The sequence below is a fragment of the Octopus bimaculoides genome, chromosome 5, assembly GCF_001194135.2.
Source record: "Octopus bimaculoides isolate UCB-OBI-ISO-001 chromosome 5, ASM119413v2, whole genome shotgun sequence".
NCBI lineage: Eukaryota > Metazoa > Mollusca > Cephalopoda > Octopoda > Octopodidae > Octopus > Octopus bimaculoides.
The window spans coordinates 78,391,984-78,407,954 of NC_068985.1; the positions used below are offsets into that span (position 1 = coordinate 78,391,984).

General features: G+C 37.0%; 1 protein-coding gene across 6 annotated transcripts in view; it reads right to left on the reverse strand.

The window, feature by feature from the left end:
- Positions 1 to 3,384: 3,384 nt before the first annotated feature.
- Positions 3,385 to 15,971, reverse strand: part of LOC106869251 (opioid growth factor receptor) — a 48,332-nt gene continuing 35,745 nt past the window's right edge. For 5 of the 6 annotated variants that reach the window (XR_008264125.1, XR_008264124.1, XR_008264123.1 and 2 more), the window contains 4 exons: positions 14,942 to 15,011; positions 12,222 to 12,364; positions 6,693 to 7,028; positions 3,385 to 3,854 (listed from right to left, as the gene is read on the reverse strand). Coding sequence is in view for 1 of the 6 variants with exons in the window: in XM_014914915.2 (XP_014770401.1) it covers positions 11,365 to 11,374; positions 12,222 to 12,364; positions 14,942 to 15,011 (223 nt within the window). In the remaining 5 variants the exon portion in view is untranslated. Of the gene's footprint in view, positions 3,855 to 6,692; positions 7,029 to 11,210; positions 11,375 to 12,221; positions 12,365 to 14,941; positions 15,012 to 15,971 lie in introns of those variants that run through there. The other variant, XM_014914915.2, reaches the window with a different exon arrangement.

A 15,971-nucleotide genomic window follows, 5' to 3' on the forward strand; every position in this document is an offset into this window, starting at 1 on the left:
AACACCGTTTTACATCTTTATTCATTCCCCTTCCCGTGACTTTACCTCCTCCCACCATGCCTCACACTAGATGAACCACAACAATAAAAAATAGGTGCAAGCAAGGCTATGAGGGTAAGAAGTTTGCTTTCCATCTATGTAGCTTAAGGTTCAGTTCCACTGTGCAGCAGTGGAAGTCTTTGTACCCCTCATATATACATATATATATTTATTATTCTTAAACAAGATTGTTGTTGACAGACTTTGAAGTTTCAACCAGCTATGCCATTGTAGGCAGGTCAAAACTTGAAAGTTACTGTCAACAACATTCTTGTTTAAAAATAATAAATTTGTTCTCTAGAGACATATAAAGTAACCCACCAGATTAATGTAAAATTGTATTTATTTTGATTGAACATAAAGACAAACATTTATTTATATATATACATATATATATATATATATGAACTCCTCATGGAAGAAAAGCTTCATAATGACAACCTAGTTTCCTTGACATTTTATTTATTTATTTATTTTTTTTTGCCACAGTTCTTGTCAACCATAATGACAGCTTGTGTCATGTATCAGTCATTTAAGCAGCACATCAACAAAAGGAGGGCAACAAACTGTTAATGAACATTGATTTGTGTGTGTGTGTGTGTGTGTGCTTTTGTGTCTGTGTTTGTTCCCCCATCACCACTTGACAACCAGCATTGGTGTGTTTACGTCTCTGTAACTTAGCAGTTCAGCAAAAGAGACCAATAGAATAAGTACCAGGCTTACAAAGAATGTCTTGGGGTCAATTTCTTCAACTACAAAAGCCCTTTAAGGCAGTGCTCCAAGTAAAAGAATAAAAGAATACATACACAAGCACACTAGCATACCTACATAGTTCTTATATATAGATAACCATAAGCAATTCAGCTGTAAAAAGTATTAAAGAACTAGAAAAATTTTATGGAAATTGCCAAACAAATACTCTTACTTCTCATATACTTTCTCCAAAAGGTTGCCCAATATTTACACATTAATCTGATTACTAATCCTGTAATTATTTCATTCTGTGTTTTATGACAAGTGCTGCTACCTTGGTGGTGGGTGACGTACTATCAGTAGTAGTGCTGTCCCTTTAATGATAAGTGTCTTGCTGTCCACTTGATGGTGATAGTATTTCTTTCTTCACCTTCTTCATAGTGTAACTGTTAGATTTGGCATGCTACTCCATTAGTGATGATAGAGATGGTCCCTTCTTGGTGATAATGATGCTGGAGATAAATTTAATTATATTTCTGTATCATCATCATCATCATCATCATCATCGTTTAACGTCTGTTTTCCATGCTGGCATGGGTTGGGTGGTTTGACTGAGATCTGGAGAGCCAGCGGCTGCACCAGGCTCCAATCCGATCTGGCAATGTTTCTACAGCTGAAGCTCTCCAAGAGTGTAGTGGGTACTTTTTACATGCCACCGGCACAGGAGCCAATCTGGGAATACTGACATCAGCCACATTCGGTTGGTGTTTTTTACATGCCATCAGCACCGGAGCCACTCAGGCAGACCTGGCATTGACCACATTCGGATGGTGCTTTTTACGTGCCACTGGCAAGAGAGCCAGTCTGAGGGAACTGGCCACAACTACGATACTGGTTTTACTTGACTCAACAGGTCTTCTCAAGCATATCATATCACCCAATGCATCAGGGGTATTCTTAACAGGGCCTGACATGCATGACTGCAATCTTACTTTAGTTGCCGAGTCTTCTCAATCACAGCATATCTCCAAAGGTCTCAGTCTCCTGTCATTGCTTCTGTGAGGCCCAATGTTCAAAGGTCATGCATCACCACCTCATCCCATGTCTTCCTGGGTTTACCTCTTCTACAGTTAGGAAATGCACTTCCTCATACAGCTGTCTTCATTCATGCATAACACATGACCATACCAGCGCAGTCGCCTCTCTTGCACACCACATTTGATGCTTCTTATACCCAACTTTTCTCTCAGGGCACTTACACTCTGTTGTGTATGCACACTGACATTACACATTCAGCGGATCATACTACTTTCATTTCTTTCAAGCTTACGTATGTCCTCAGCATTCATAGCCCATGTTTCACTGCCATGCAAGCGTGGCAGTTCGCACACATGCATCATACAGTCTACCTTTCACCTTGATCGAGAGGCCTTTAGTTGCCAGCAGAGGTAGGAGCTCCCTGAACTTTACCCAGGTTATTCTTACTCTAGTCGCTACACTCTCAGAGCAACCACCCCCACTACAGACTTGGTCGCCTAGGTAGTGGAAGCTATTAACTACTTCTAGTTTCTCCCCCTAACATGTGATGGAGTCTGTGTGTTGTTTAATTATATTTCTGTTTGTTATTTTAGTTGTTGTTTTCTTCCTATATTTATTTCCTGATTCTTTGTAAGAATAGACATTATGTTGTAATGACTGACATAAATACTGTTAAATCCTTCAGTATGAGCATTCAGTTGATTCATCTACTCAACTGAGTTGTTCAGACAACTGGTTAACCCTTTAGCATTCAGGTTTCTCTATCAAATGTAATGCATAATTATTTACATTGTTTTAAATTATCGTATTTTAACTTGTATAAGGAATCCTTTTTTATCAAAAATTAAGTTAAAAAAATATGGGAGTTTCTTATACAAGGATAGTATTATAATCCCTTACAAACCTTTTTTCAAAATTTTAAGCCCCCAAAATTAGGGGGTTCCTTATAAACAAGGGTTTCATATACACATTAAAATATGGTAATTGTGCATTACTTTGTAGCTTTGAGATTTTGATGATGCAATTGTCTATTTTCCAAATGACAATGTAGGGGAGGTGTGAGTGGCCAGATCTGGCTGCTTTGAACATAAAACCTGTAGAATATTTGGCCCAGATGTGGCCAGTTTAAACACTAAAAGGTTAAACTAACATGAAGTGGCTGAGTATTCCACAGACATATGTACTCTTAATGTAAATTCCCCTAGCCAAATCAGGATTACTCAATATGTATAAGATAACTGGACCTTTGAATTATAGGTACAGTCCATCCAGTGGGCTTCTATACAGTTTCCATCTACTTGGCTTCACTCACAAACCCTGCATTGATCCAAAGCTATGGTAAAAAAACACTTGTCCAAGATACCATACAGTGAATTCAAACCTGCAACGTCATGGTTGCAAAGCAAACTTTTTTACCACTAAGCTATAACTGCTTTCATGAAGTAAATGGTAGTGACAGATTGAGTTGTTAACAGTATTTAGTCTTTATTCCTTGTTCATCTAGCTCAGTGTTTCTCAAAGTGTACTGTACTGCCCCTGGAGGGAAGTGGAAGGATCAGTAGGGTTATGGTGGGGTAACCAAAATGAAGCAATGGATGTGAAATCAACAAAAAATAATGGGTTAATTAGGTTAAGTTTTATTAGTGAAATACAGTTGTTTTGATTTTGTTTCAGAAAGTGGTCTATGTTTGATAGTGGTGGGATGGGAGGGAAGAAATGCAACCGGGGTGCCAAGGGGGTAGCATCCCAAAAGTGTCTCGGGACCACTGCTCTTGCTTGTAATTGCTATAAAGTTTACTTCTCATAATTACTATATTACATTAAGGTTTTTATGAGTGGGTTTGGTAGATGGAAACTGAAAGATCCCTTTCACATGTGTGTGTAAGAGTGTTCGGTTTGTATCTCCTCTTGACATCATGTAAGCAAGCACTACTATCTTACAAGCTGTGCCATCCATTTCCAATCTTCAGTGAAAACATATCCGACCAGGGGCTAATATTACCTTGCTTGGAAACAAACGTGTGTTGACAACTGAAGGGCATCTGGCCATAGAAAAATCTGCCTCAACAAGTTCCATCTGGCTCCTGCAAGCACGGAAAAGTGAACATTAATCCAATTATGATGTTGTTGAATTATACTGTGTAACATGATTTTTATCCTTAGGTAACATGTTTCCTATTTGTGTACCCCTAGAAAATATGAAAAATGGCTATTTCCTTCAAACCTTGCTTTTGTTACAATATTTATTCAAGCCTCAAAGAATCCCTTTCAACACATGGCTATGATGCTCCCTCAGTACTCCTGCTCATGATCATAAATGTGCATATTGTCAGCCACTAAGGGACATGCTCAAGTGGTTAATGTCAAGCAACTGACAAGCAAATCTGTGGTATTGAACAGAATATTTGCTATAGCAATATTTCTCCTTCAGCAACTCAGTACTGAATCAATCTGAAATGTAATGGAAAATAGATCAGTTTGAAAACATTGATGTTGATGTCACAAAAGCAAAGTTTGAAGGGAATGGTGGTCATTTTCATTGAATCCTAGATAGAATCAAATAAGAAATAACACTTACTGACCAAAGACAAAAAAAAATTGTTATACAGTGTTATTTATGCAATTATACCATATTTCATATTCTGTAATTTTTTTGAAAGTCCTCGTTTGAAAACACTATGTATTAATGGGGGAATAAAGCAAGTACCAACAATAAACTGACGTTTTTTTCCTTTAATTATACAACCTCTCTCTCCCTCTTTCTTTCTCTCTAATCTACACTAGTTTCTTGCTATATGATAAAGAGAAAAACTATTTAGAAAAATCAAGAAAAAATTCTCACTGAAGAAATGACAAGGCACCAGGAGTTGTGGTGATTTGTTGTACCTGAGAAAACCTATGAAGCTAAGTAAAATCACAATCATCCACACATACAGGTATGTCCATTGCAGGTGTGCTGGTGCCATGTAAAATGCACTCATACTGGTTGCACATAAGATGCACTTGTGCTGGTGCTGCATAAATGCACGCATGCCAGTGACATAAAAGAAGCACCCAGCATACTCTGCAAAGTGGTTGGCATTAGGAAGGACATACAGCTATAGAAACCATGCCAAAACAGACAATTGGAGTCTGGACAGTTCCCTGGCTGGCCAGCTCCTGTCAAACCATTCAACCCATGCCAGCGTGAATGATGATGATGGTGATGATCAATGCTGATAGACATATTCATTTATTGATCTTCTATGCGTGTGTATATGCATGTAAATATGTCCGGAGATGACTGCCTAGATAAGTAGGTGTGAATATGAATGCTTTCTTAGATGTGTGTGTGTATGCAAAAGTATTCAATCAAATCAGGTTAGATATGGGCTTGTGTGCCACATAGCAGCACATCACTGTATCCACCATTTATCAGTATTTGCTTGGGTCATCCTGAGCAATTCTTCAAGCAGTGTTCCAGATACTTCCTCTTCTGCCATGACCATGAAGCATGTGACAAATGCAATCCATTCAATTAAATCCTTGGGATTTCTTGCAATAATACACAGACTTCCTTTCATTGATTACATACTCTCTTTCATTTGTAGTTTCAATCCCTGAAAACTACTCATTTCTTTGCAAATGTATTACTTGATATGCTTACTTTAGTCTACAGTCCATGTTATATTAAACTTATCACACACAGACATCTATATATTGCACTGTGTAACATGATTTTTGTCCTTGGGTAATAATTTATTTTCTATTTGCTTACCCCTCTAGAAGGTATGAAAGATGGTTAATATTTCCTTCAAATTTTGCTTTTATTACATTTATTCAAATCCCCAAGTAATCCCTCTCAACACATGACTGTGATGCTCTCCCACTACTCCTGCGCATGATCATAAATGCACATATTGTCAGCCACTAAGGGACATGCTCAAGTGGTTAATGTCAAGCAACTGACAAGCAAGTCTGTGGTATTGAACAGAATATTTGCTATAGCAATATTTCTCCTTCAGCAACTCAGTACTGAATCAGTCTGAAATGTAATGGAAAATAAGTCAGTTTGAAAACAATGATGTCCAGGTCACAAAAGCAAAGTTTGAAGGGAAAGTTTGTCATTTCCTTTGATTTCTAGATAGTAGCAAAAAAGAAAATAATACTTACTGACCAAAGACAAAAACGAAATAAAAGTTTTGTTACACAGTGTTATTCATCTATGAGAGTTTCCATAGTAACAAACTGTTGCATCAAGTTAAAAAAGTAACATTTGCCTCGGAAATGGCTAGGCATGTCTTACAGAATCTGAACTGGTGACTCTTCAGTTTAAGAATGGAAGAATTAAGGCTGTGTGGTCAAAAAGTTTGCTTTTGCTTCTCAAACACACAGCTTCAGGTTCAGTCTCACTGACTGCATGGCACTTTGGGTAAGTGTCTTCTGCTATATCCCCAGGTTGACCAAAGACTAGGGAGTGGATTTCTACCATTGTGTTTGAGTGCCACAGACCAGGCTATTGTGATGTTAAGCTTGGACATAAATATCTATGAGTTACAATGCGCCTTCATGATGGAGCATGGTAACTGCTAAGTTGCAGGAACACCAACACCATTTGTCAAGCGATGTAGTGGGATGCAAATAGACACAAAGGCACACACAGTTGTATGATAAATACAACAGGTTTCTTTCAATTTCTGTCAACCAAATCCACTGACAAGGCTTTGGTTGGCCTGAGGCTATAGCAGAAGATGCTTGCCCAAAGTGCCAAGTAATTGGGAAGCAAGCCTCTTACCACACAGCCAGGCCTGCCCTTATATTCTAAATATATTTTAAATAAGTTTCAATATAAACTGGTCAGCTTATTGGAATTTTTTCTTAAATCAAAAATTTAAATTGTGAAAATATTTGTTTTTAGCAAAATGACAAACTGAAACTTTTACCTTTTTTCAATAAACTGGACAGTTTTTTTAATTTAATTAAAAATTAATATTTTGTTGTTTTTACTTCTTTTGTTATTAATTTTTATTTTCTTCAAAACAATATCATCATCAAGGTATCTTCTGTTCTTCTGAATAATATGTGACAGTCTATAGTTCAAATTCATTATCTCTTATATTTTTAACCAGCTGTTAGAATAATGATCTTTTGCATCTGCTAAAAATCCAATGTTAATAAGTTTAGTGATGAATTGTACCCATTTCTTCTGTAATCTACTGTGACCCAGACATTTCAAAGAGATCATGATTCTTGTAAAGTGTTCATAATTGTGTGGGTTCCTGTATACAGCAAAGAAATACATTTGTAAAAATCTTTTGTATATATATATATATATATATATATACATATAAGACAAGATATAAATAATGGTTTTGCATATTCATTTATTCTTTCACATTTGACTTACAGCTGTTTCTGATTAGCATTATAGGTTCACTCATTGATGTGTTTACTCAATTGGTCCATTGATCAGCTTCCAAAGCACTGACCGATGACGATAGCATTAGTTTTTTTATGTTCATTCAATTTTTCTCACCTGATCAATAGACCAATCGAGTAAACAGATTGATGAACAAACCTATAATGCTTATCAGACAGCTGTAAGACGAATTTGCAAGAATAAAGGAATATGTAAAGACCATTGTTTATGCCTCGTCTTTTATGCTACTCTGTTCAAAGACCAATCTAACTGGAAATGCAACCATGGGTTTATAATACAGAATGATGATGAACTTATAACCTTGATCCCTGCTGTTAGCATATGTGGAGTTCTTTACTAATCTAAGAACATATTTTGTTTGCCTGGCATATTTGTATTAACAGAGAGCTTATAAAGTATTTTGTTTGGATTGATAATCCCTCATTAATAACTATACCCCCTCATATATATATATATATATATATATATATATATATATATGAGGGGGTGCTGAAGAGTTCCTTGCTTTAGGAGTATCACAAAAGCCTGGTTGGAGGCCCAATTTTCCAAGTTCTTTTACAGTACTTATAAAAACTGAAGAACCAATAATTTACTGATCTTCCTGTATTTTCTTTTACCCAAAGCCAGAAACTTTTCAGCACGCACCTCTGCCACACACACACACATATATATATATATATATACACACACACATATGAAGTAAAAGCAGTGCTAGTGTAATAAATATTGTTAAATACATATACTAATGTATATGCTTTGTGTATTTTCCAGTGATTGCAATGGCGTAGTGGAGTATAAAACTCTCATGTTGCCAGTGTTAAAACAACTTAGTCATGGACAGGTGAGATAACTCACCCTCAATCCCATTTGGGAGTGATGGACATCAATGTTTTGCCATTTTTGTGGCTTGTCAGCATCATGTACTCACCTGGGTTGAAGGCATATCACCCAGCCAGTCCACGATTTATATGCTCATGGCTCATAAGATCATGAGCTGGTATGCCCAGAAATTTACATATGAAGTAAATGCAGCTCTAATGTAATAAATATTATTAAATACATAGGCTCATATTACAGAACGCTTTGTGATATCTGTTCCAGCCCTGCACTCAGAGTTCAAATTTCGCAGAGTTAACTTTGCCTTTCATCTTTGTGAGGTCAATAAATAAAACTAGTGACCCAGTACTGGTGTAGCTCTCTCTTTCTCTCTCTCTCTCTATCTCTCTCTCTCTATCTCTCTCTCTCTCTCTCTCTCGCTCTCTCGCTCTCTCTCTCACACACACACACACACACTGTCACATCTTTGATGTTTCATTGGATCAAGGGGAGAGAACTAAGAAGCTGTCTGAGTCAACTCACCACTACTTAGACTGAATAACAGAGATGAGAGAAAAAGTGTGAGTATAAGAGGAACCAGTTGTAGTGTGCAAGAGAGAAGATATGTAATGCATATGAATAATGACAGTTAAATAAAAAAACAAATAGCAGGTGATCCTTGTGGGAAGGAATATTGGCACTCTGTCAGATATGATGATAAAGGTTCCAGTTGATTCAATCCACAGAACAGCCTACTTGTGAAATTGATGTGCAAATGGTTGAGCACTCCACATATATATGTACCCTTAACGTAGTTCTCAGGGAGATTCAGTGTGAAACAGAATGTGATAAGACTGACCAGTGCCCCTGGACTGGCTCTTGTGCGGGTGGCACATAAAATACACCATTTTGAGCGTGGCCGTTGCCAGTACCGCCTGACTGGTCTTCGTGCAGGTGACACGTAAAAGCACCCACTACACTGTCGGAGTGGTTGGCGTTAGGAAGGGCATCCAGCTGTAGAAACTCTGCCAAATCAGATTGGAGCCTGGTGTAGCCATCTAGTTTCATCAGTCCTCAGTCAAATCGTCCAATCCATGCTAACATGGAAAGCGGACGTTAAACGACGATGAGGATGATGAATGGACTGGAGCAACATGAAATAAAGTGTCTTGCTCAAGGACACAATGCACTACTGGTTTTCAGACTCATGATCTCACAATCGTGAGCCAAATATCCTAACCTCTAAGCCACTGAAGAAATAGTAAACAAGAAAAAAATCAGCAGAAATAGTGAAAGCCAACCAGTTCAGGAAACTGAACTTCATGAAGGAGATGACAAAGGAATACACAAGTGAAATGCTGTGTCATCAAGGACTTATCCAACCCATGCAAACACAGAAAAGAAAACAAAAAGTACAATGGCTATGATGGCAATTCTGTGACTCCACAAAGCGCTTGTCATTGAGATACATATGGATTTAATAGATTGTTGTTCATTTTATTGGGGTTCATAAATAACTGAACCTGGCCAATGCCAGTACCCCCACAGACTGGCTCCCATGCCGGTGGCACATAAAAAGCACCATCTGAATGTGTTCGATGCCAGATCTGCCCAACTGGCTCCTGTGCCGGTGGCATGTAAAAAGCACCAACTGATCGTGACCAATGCCAGTACCCACTGACTGGCCCCTGTGCTGGTGGCACATAAAAAGCACCCACTACACTCTCGGAGTGGTTGGCGTTAGGAAGGGCATCCAGCAGTAGGAACTCCGCCAGACCAGATTGGAGCCTGGTGCAGCCACTGGATCTCCAGACCTCAAGCAAACCATCCAACCCTTACTAGCATGGAAAACGGACGTTAATCGGTGATGATGATGATGATGTTGCTAATATACCATCCTCCCTTGTTGCAATCACTAGAGTCTATGAGAGCCTGTATAAGGTTATTTTACTAGCAAAAAATAGCAGCCAAATAGTTTTGAAATAAAACCTTACCATCTTAAACAAGGAAGAATATATTAAATAATGGTAAATAAGAGGGAATGGTCTTGGATAGAATGCCTTATGGATCAAATTGGTTAACATGGAAGAATTAGACAACACCAATGACTGGTTTAGACACTGGAGAAATCAGACTTTCGAGAGGGCACAATATTCTAGGCTGCTCCTTGCACCCTCACCTGATAAACCATTGCATGGTATGATTGATACTTTAGTTAGGCCTTCATTGAATAGATGTGGGGAATATTTGAAACAATAAATCTAATGGTTTGTACTAAATCCCTTGATTTATTACATATGGTCCTTACATGTGGCTTAGCCCTTTAGCTTTCGCATTTCATTGTCAAATGCATTGCTTATTTATTCACATTGTTTTGAATTAATCACACATTATCTTGTAGCTTTGAGATTTCAATGATGTGATTGTTGAATTTTAGAATGACATTGTAAGACAGGTGTGAGAGGTTGGATCTGGTTAGTTTTAGCATAAAACAGGTTGAATATTTGAGCTGAATATGGCTGGATTAAGTGTTAAAGGGTTAAGGGTCTACTGTCTTAGGACTGAGCAGCAACACAATAACCTTGTTTGTGAGATAGACAATTTATCAGAGGATCTTTTTATGCACTGCACCTATCCAATGAGAAAGCCACTACATGGTTACTCAATCTCCTAGAAGTAGCAGCTCTGAGGACTTTTCTTTCTGCTAATTCTCATCCGTTTGCCATTGTCATTACCTCCATGTAAGAAGTGTTTCTAATCTAGTAGCGTCTTTCTTCAAACAGCTATCTTATGATGATACTCTCTTTCTTCTTATTTTCTTGATAAATATGATTGTAATTCCTTCAAATTTTGCATTGATCATTTTATGATTCTTAAGACAGTTTCTCATTACTTTCCCCTCCCCCATTTTCTTTTGTAACTTCCAACATACTAATTGGTTGTTTAATCCTTTACCATTTAAACTAGCCATGTCCGGCCAAAATATTCTATTTGTTTTATGCTCAAACTGGCCAAATACAGTCTCATACACTAACCCTACAATGACATACTAAAAGTAAACAATCTCAAAATCGAAATCTTGTAGCTATGAGATAATGCATGATATTCATAAAACAATGTGAAGAAATAAACATTGTATTTGACAGAATAATCTGAATGCTAAAGGGTTTTTATTTCTGTTTTATTCTTGGTTGCTTTCTGTCTTATTAGAAGTGGCAATCAATAAAAAAAAATTCTCCAAATCCCACCCTATAGTCTTAAAAGAATAGAGAAGGTCACATTGGATAACTTAGTTCTTGATGCTCCTAAAATCTACCGGATATTCCTGACTGCGGTGTCTTGTTAATCATGGGTCTGCTTTACTCAGGGCTAAAAGATAACAACAATTCATTTATAATTAAGCAGGAATAGACATGACCAGAGGAAGATATATTTTTAGTCAGGCCAAAAGACAACAAAAATATATAAGTAGTAAAACAAGATAAGGCATATCTAGATGAAGACAAAATGTGGTCACGCTAATAAACAACAAATCAGAAATGAAACCGGTTGGGATTATGTCTTAGTAGAGTAACAATATAGATGGAACAAGAGATTTGTGACTCACACCTGGTCATTTGATTGATTACATACCTTTGTGATAAAAGACTTCATTTTGTTTAGTCTTAGTTTGACCTTGAACAAAGCAATAAAATGCTGTATAGCGTGAGATAAGTGTGTAGTGGCGCGAAATTATGGCCACCATTAAGGAAGTGCAATCTACGCATGTGCAAGGGACTTGCCTTCCTGGAAGCCCCTCGAGTGCACATGCGTAGTAAAACCAGTACTTAAAGCGCTTCGCATGCTTTCTAAGCCTCTTTAGCGCAATGCTTTTGATGTGACAGCTACTTGCTCCTTTGGCATGCCTCAATGAAGCTCTTAATATCCAGTTGCCGATAACAAGTTAACCAGCAGCTGCTAAGCTGAATAACACAGGATTTGTAAAACCAAGCATCATCAAAAATAAAACTTAATTTTTATTATGTTGTTAATTGTTCTACTGTTTCTTAATATATAATTTTGTTAAAAGGTGATAGAGAGAGACTAATGTCTCTATTGCTACTATCAACCTTTTACAAGTGCTAGATGAAACTTATGGTCATTACCAGTAGGAAAGTATTTTAACTGCACCTTTGCTCACCCCGATTCATTCGTAACAAAACACTTTTTTACATACTTTTGTAAATGACAGAATCTTTGATTAACTTCTGGAGTGAGAATGAACTGCATAGAACTTGTTAATTGAAAGCCAAAAAAGTTTAGCATCATTCTGAAACTGCGAAGGTATCTTTTTTGGATGTTAATGTCATTTTGCATCATCTGAAAAAAAAAGAAGAAAAATGAATATATAAATAAATAAAGTAATGGCTAGAAAATGTCGGTGATATTAGAGCAATATTTGTGTGTAAATGTGGATTTGAATGATGAATGTAAGTGAAGTGGAATAAATCTGTGTGTGACATCTGTTGGGTGATTTACTGATCAGGTCTTATACATTAAAGCCTTCTGTCATTGGACTGCAATCATGCCAGAGCACCACCCTCAATAGTTTTATTTAATCATATCAACCTTAGTACTTATTTCAGTCTGGTACTTATTTTATTAACCACAATATGAGACAATGTAGACAACATTGCTAATTTCTGTTAAGTTTGTTGTAAACGGACATGGACACAAAAAACACACACATATATACACAAAAGCATACATATTTGTGTGTGTGTGTGTGTGTGTGTGTGTGTGAAGGCGGATGGCTCAGTGGTTAGAGCACCAAGCTTACGATCGTGAGGTTGTGAGTTTGAATCCTGGACCAGGCTGCATGTTGTGTTCTTGAGCAAGACACTTTATTTCACGTTGCTCCAGTTCACTCAGCTGTAGAAATGAGTTGCGATGTCACAGGTGTCAAGCTGTATCGGCCCCTTTGCCTTTCCCTTGGATAGCATTGGTGGCGTGGAGAGGGAAGGCCGGTATGCATGGGCGACTGCTGGTCTTCCATAAACAACCTTGCCCAGACTTGTGCCTGGGAGGGTAACTTTCTAGGTGCAATCCCATGGTCAGTCATGACCGAAAGGGGTCTCAGCATATATATATATATATATATATATATATATATATATATACACACATCTTTTATGATTTATGTGTTTCAGTATTAGACTGCAGCCATACTGGAGCATACCAACCCCAGTACCTATTTTTTTTTACATTTGGTACTTATTCTGTTAGTCTCTTTTGCTGAACCACAAAGTTACCAGGATATAATCACACCAACACTGGTTGTCAAGCAATGGTGAGGGACAAACACAGACATACAAACGCAGACATACAAAAACACACGTGTGCACACACACACAAACACACACATGCACACTCACACTCACACACACACACACATATACAGCCCAACCCATGCTAGCATGGAAAGCGGACGTTTTTTTTTTTTTTTGTTACAGTTCCCCAGTGAATTCCTCTCTCATAGCTGTTTTCATAGTTTCATACTCAAACCAGTGCAATTTTCTTAATAGCTGTTTTCACAGCTCTATACCAACTAGGAGATGATGAAGAATCATCGTCATACGTTTTTGCAGCAATGTGAAAGATCAGTTTAATCATTAATTATCTGTGAAGATCTGTAAAATACAATGTACATATAAATTTGACGCTGTCTTTATTTTCATGAAGCCCTGTAAAAAAAAGTGTAGCAATAAATGTTATATATAAACTGACATCAAGTTTTGTCCATAACTACGCTACACATTCAACTGCTTTTGCAAATTGGCCCTTCAATAAAGATAGTGATAGCAGATGGTATATTTTCATTTAAGGTTTGCACAATCAGGATTGAGCAAGGACTAAGCAACAATTTCGTTGTTGAAGCTGCCTATCAAAGATGGCTATAAGTGATTCATCATTGAGCTGGTTGATATATATTAGAAAGTGAGATGAACAAGTAAAACATGTGGTATCACTTCAGAGCACGTAATTCATTGTTCAAACACAATTGCAGAGTAGTTATAGTAAATAAGGGATTAGTTTCGTTCCTGGGGCACAGCAATTTCACTTATTTCTTGTTCCTCAGAATATGTGTAAGCCTTTATGTATATATTTAATAACTTTTCCCATCGTTGTCAACAAGAATGTATAAATAGATGCTTATACATTCTAATACTAGACTGAATATATTTCTAACTGCACACTTTTATTCAATTCCACATCTAAGCTACTCAACTCTCATCATTTTTATTGCATCAGAATATACATAAACACATATAATTTGTGTGTGTGTATGTGTGTGTAGAGAGAGAGAGAGAGAGAGAAATATGTATTTATATCTGTAGACATGTATATGTGTAGATATACATATCTACAGATACACATACAAACACATACGTGCACACACACACACACACACACACACACACGCACACACGCACACACACACAGAGTCACCCACACAGTCCATCATAAGGAATGGAGTACCAATAACTATGAAAGGAATGAATTCTACTTCTTACAGAACTAAAACAAATGGGCCCAATTAAATCGGTGCATATAGAAAGGAAAGATCCCCAGGCTACTTAACATAAGTAGATCTGCATTCGGTGATTGATGGCAACTGTTCATCACTTAACAGAAGTTAACAGGAGTTAACAGAAGTCAGAAGAACACATGCAATGAACCCAAAGAATATTTTCCTTGCCTTAAGAGAAACACCATGGCTGCGGCGGTGGTGGCAGCAATTAATTACTTAATCTGTATATTTAAAACGTGACCAGCTCATTTTCTCATATATCAGAAACTAAGCTGCATTGTCTAGTATACCCAGCATTATTCAAACCGGTAGAGTTTTATTTGAGCTAACTTTATTATGTAAAAAATGTTAATTTCCTTACTTACACGAGATTCATAAGAAGTGAGTGGTGAAGAATATTTGTGAGGTGTTGTATCTTCTGGAGTCGGAAATAACCTGCAATAGTAACAACACAAAGGAATTGTGGCTGTGTCAGAAGCATTGTTCTTTGTTGCAATACTTTCTGAACAAAGATCTGATCACTTTAGAAATTGAATACAACACATCATATTCCCTAATCTCAATAATACTAAAACTCTAGAGATGTTTGTGTGTACCCGAAATATTTCAGAAATAGTATATTTTATCTTAATTTTATTTTGCATATTTATTTTCATACTTACCTTCAGCAGTGCAGTACAAATTTTTGTGATATTTGGACCTCTATTTAAATGATTAAACACAATTTTTGTTTGTTATTTCTTGACGAAAAATAAAGCATGGCTTCCATGACGTCAACCACATACACACATACAGAATACACACACATATAATGAATGTCATGGCGTGTCAATCAACACAAATACACGTATGCTATCTGTAACATATACACACACATAGTCTTTATGCAATCTAAGAAAAAAAGTCGACTTTTTGACGTACACAATATTTTAATCATTCAGAAATATTTTTAACTGAATGTGATTTCATAATCCGGAGTTCGTTAATTTCCATAAAAAATTTTTATTTATTTACTTTTGTTTTAAAGTGAAAGAGAAGAGAAAGTGAAAGAGAAGAGAAAGTGAAAGAGAAGAGAAAGTGAAAGAGAAGAGAAAGTGAAAGAGAAGAGAAAGTGAAAGAGAAGAGAAAGTGAAAGAGAAGAGAAAGTGAAAGATGTATGAGCGTGTATATGAAATGGACGTGTGTGTGTGTGAAAGAGAGAGAGAGGGGGGAGTAGAAGAGAGAGAAAAAGAGAGAGAGTGAGTGAAAGGGTGTGTTGTCATGTATACGTATATATATACGTACATACATCAATACATACTTGTACATCTTTTTGTATTTGTGGGAGAGAGAGAGAGAGAGAGAAAGAGAGAGAGAGAGAGAGAGAAAGAGAGAGAGAGAGAGAGAAAGAGAGAA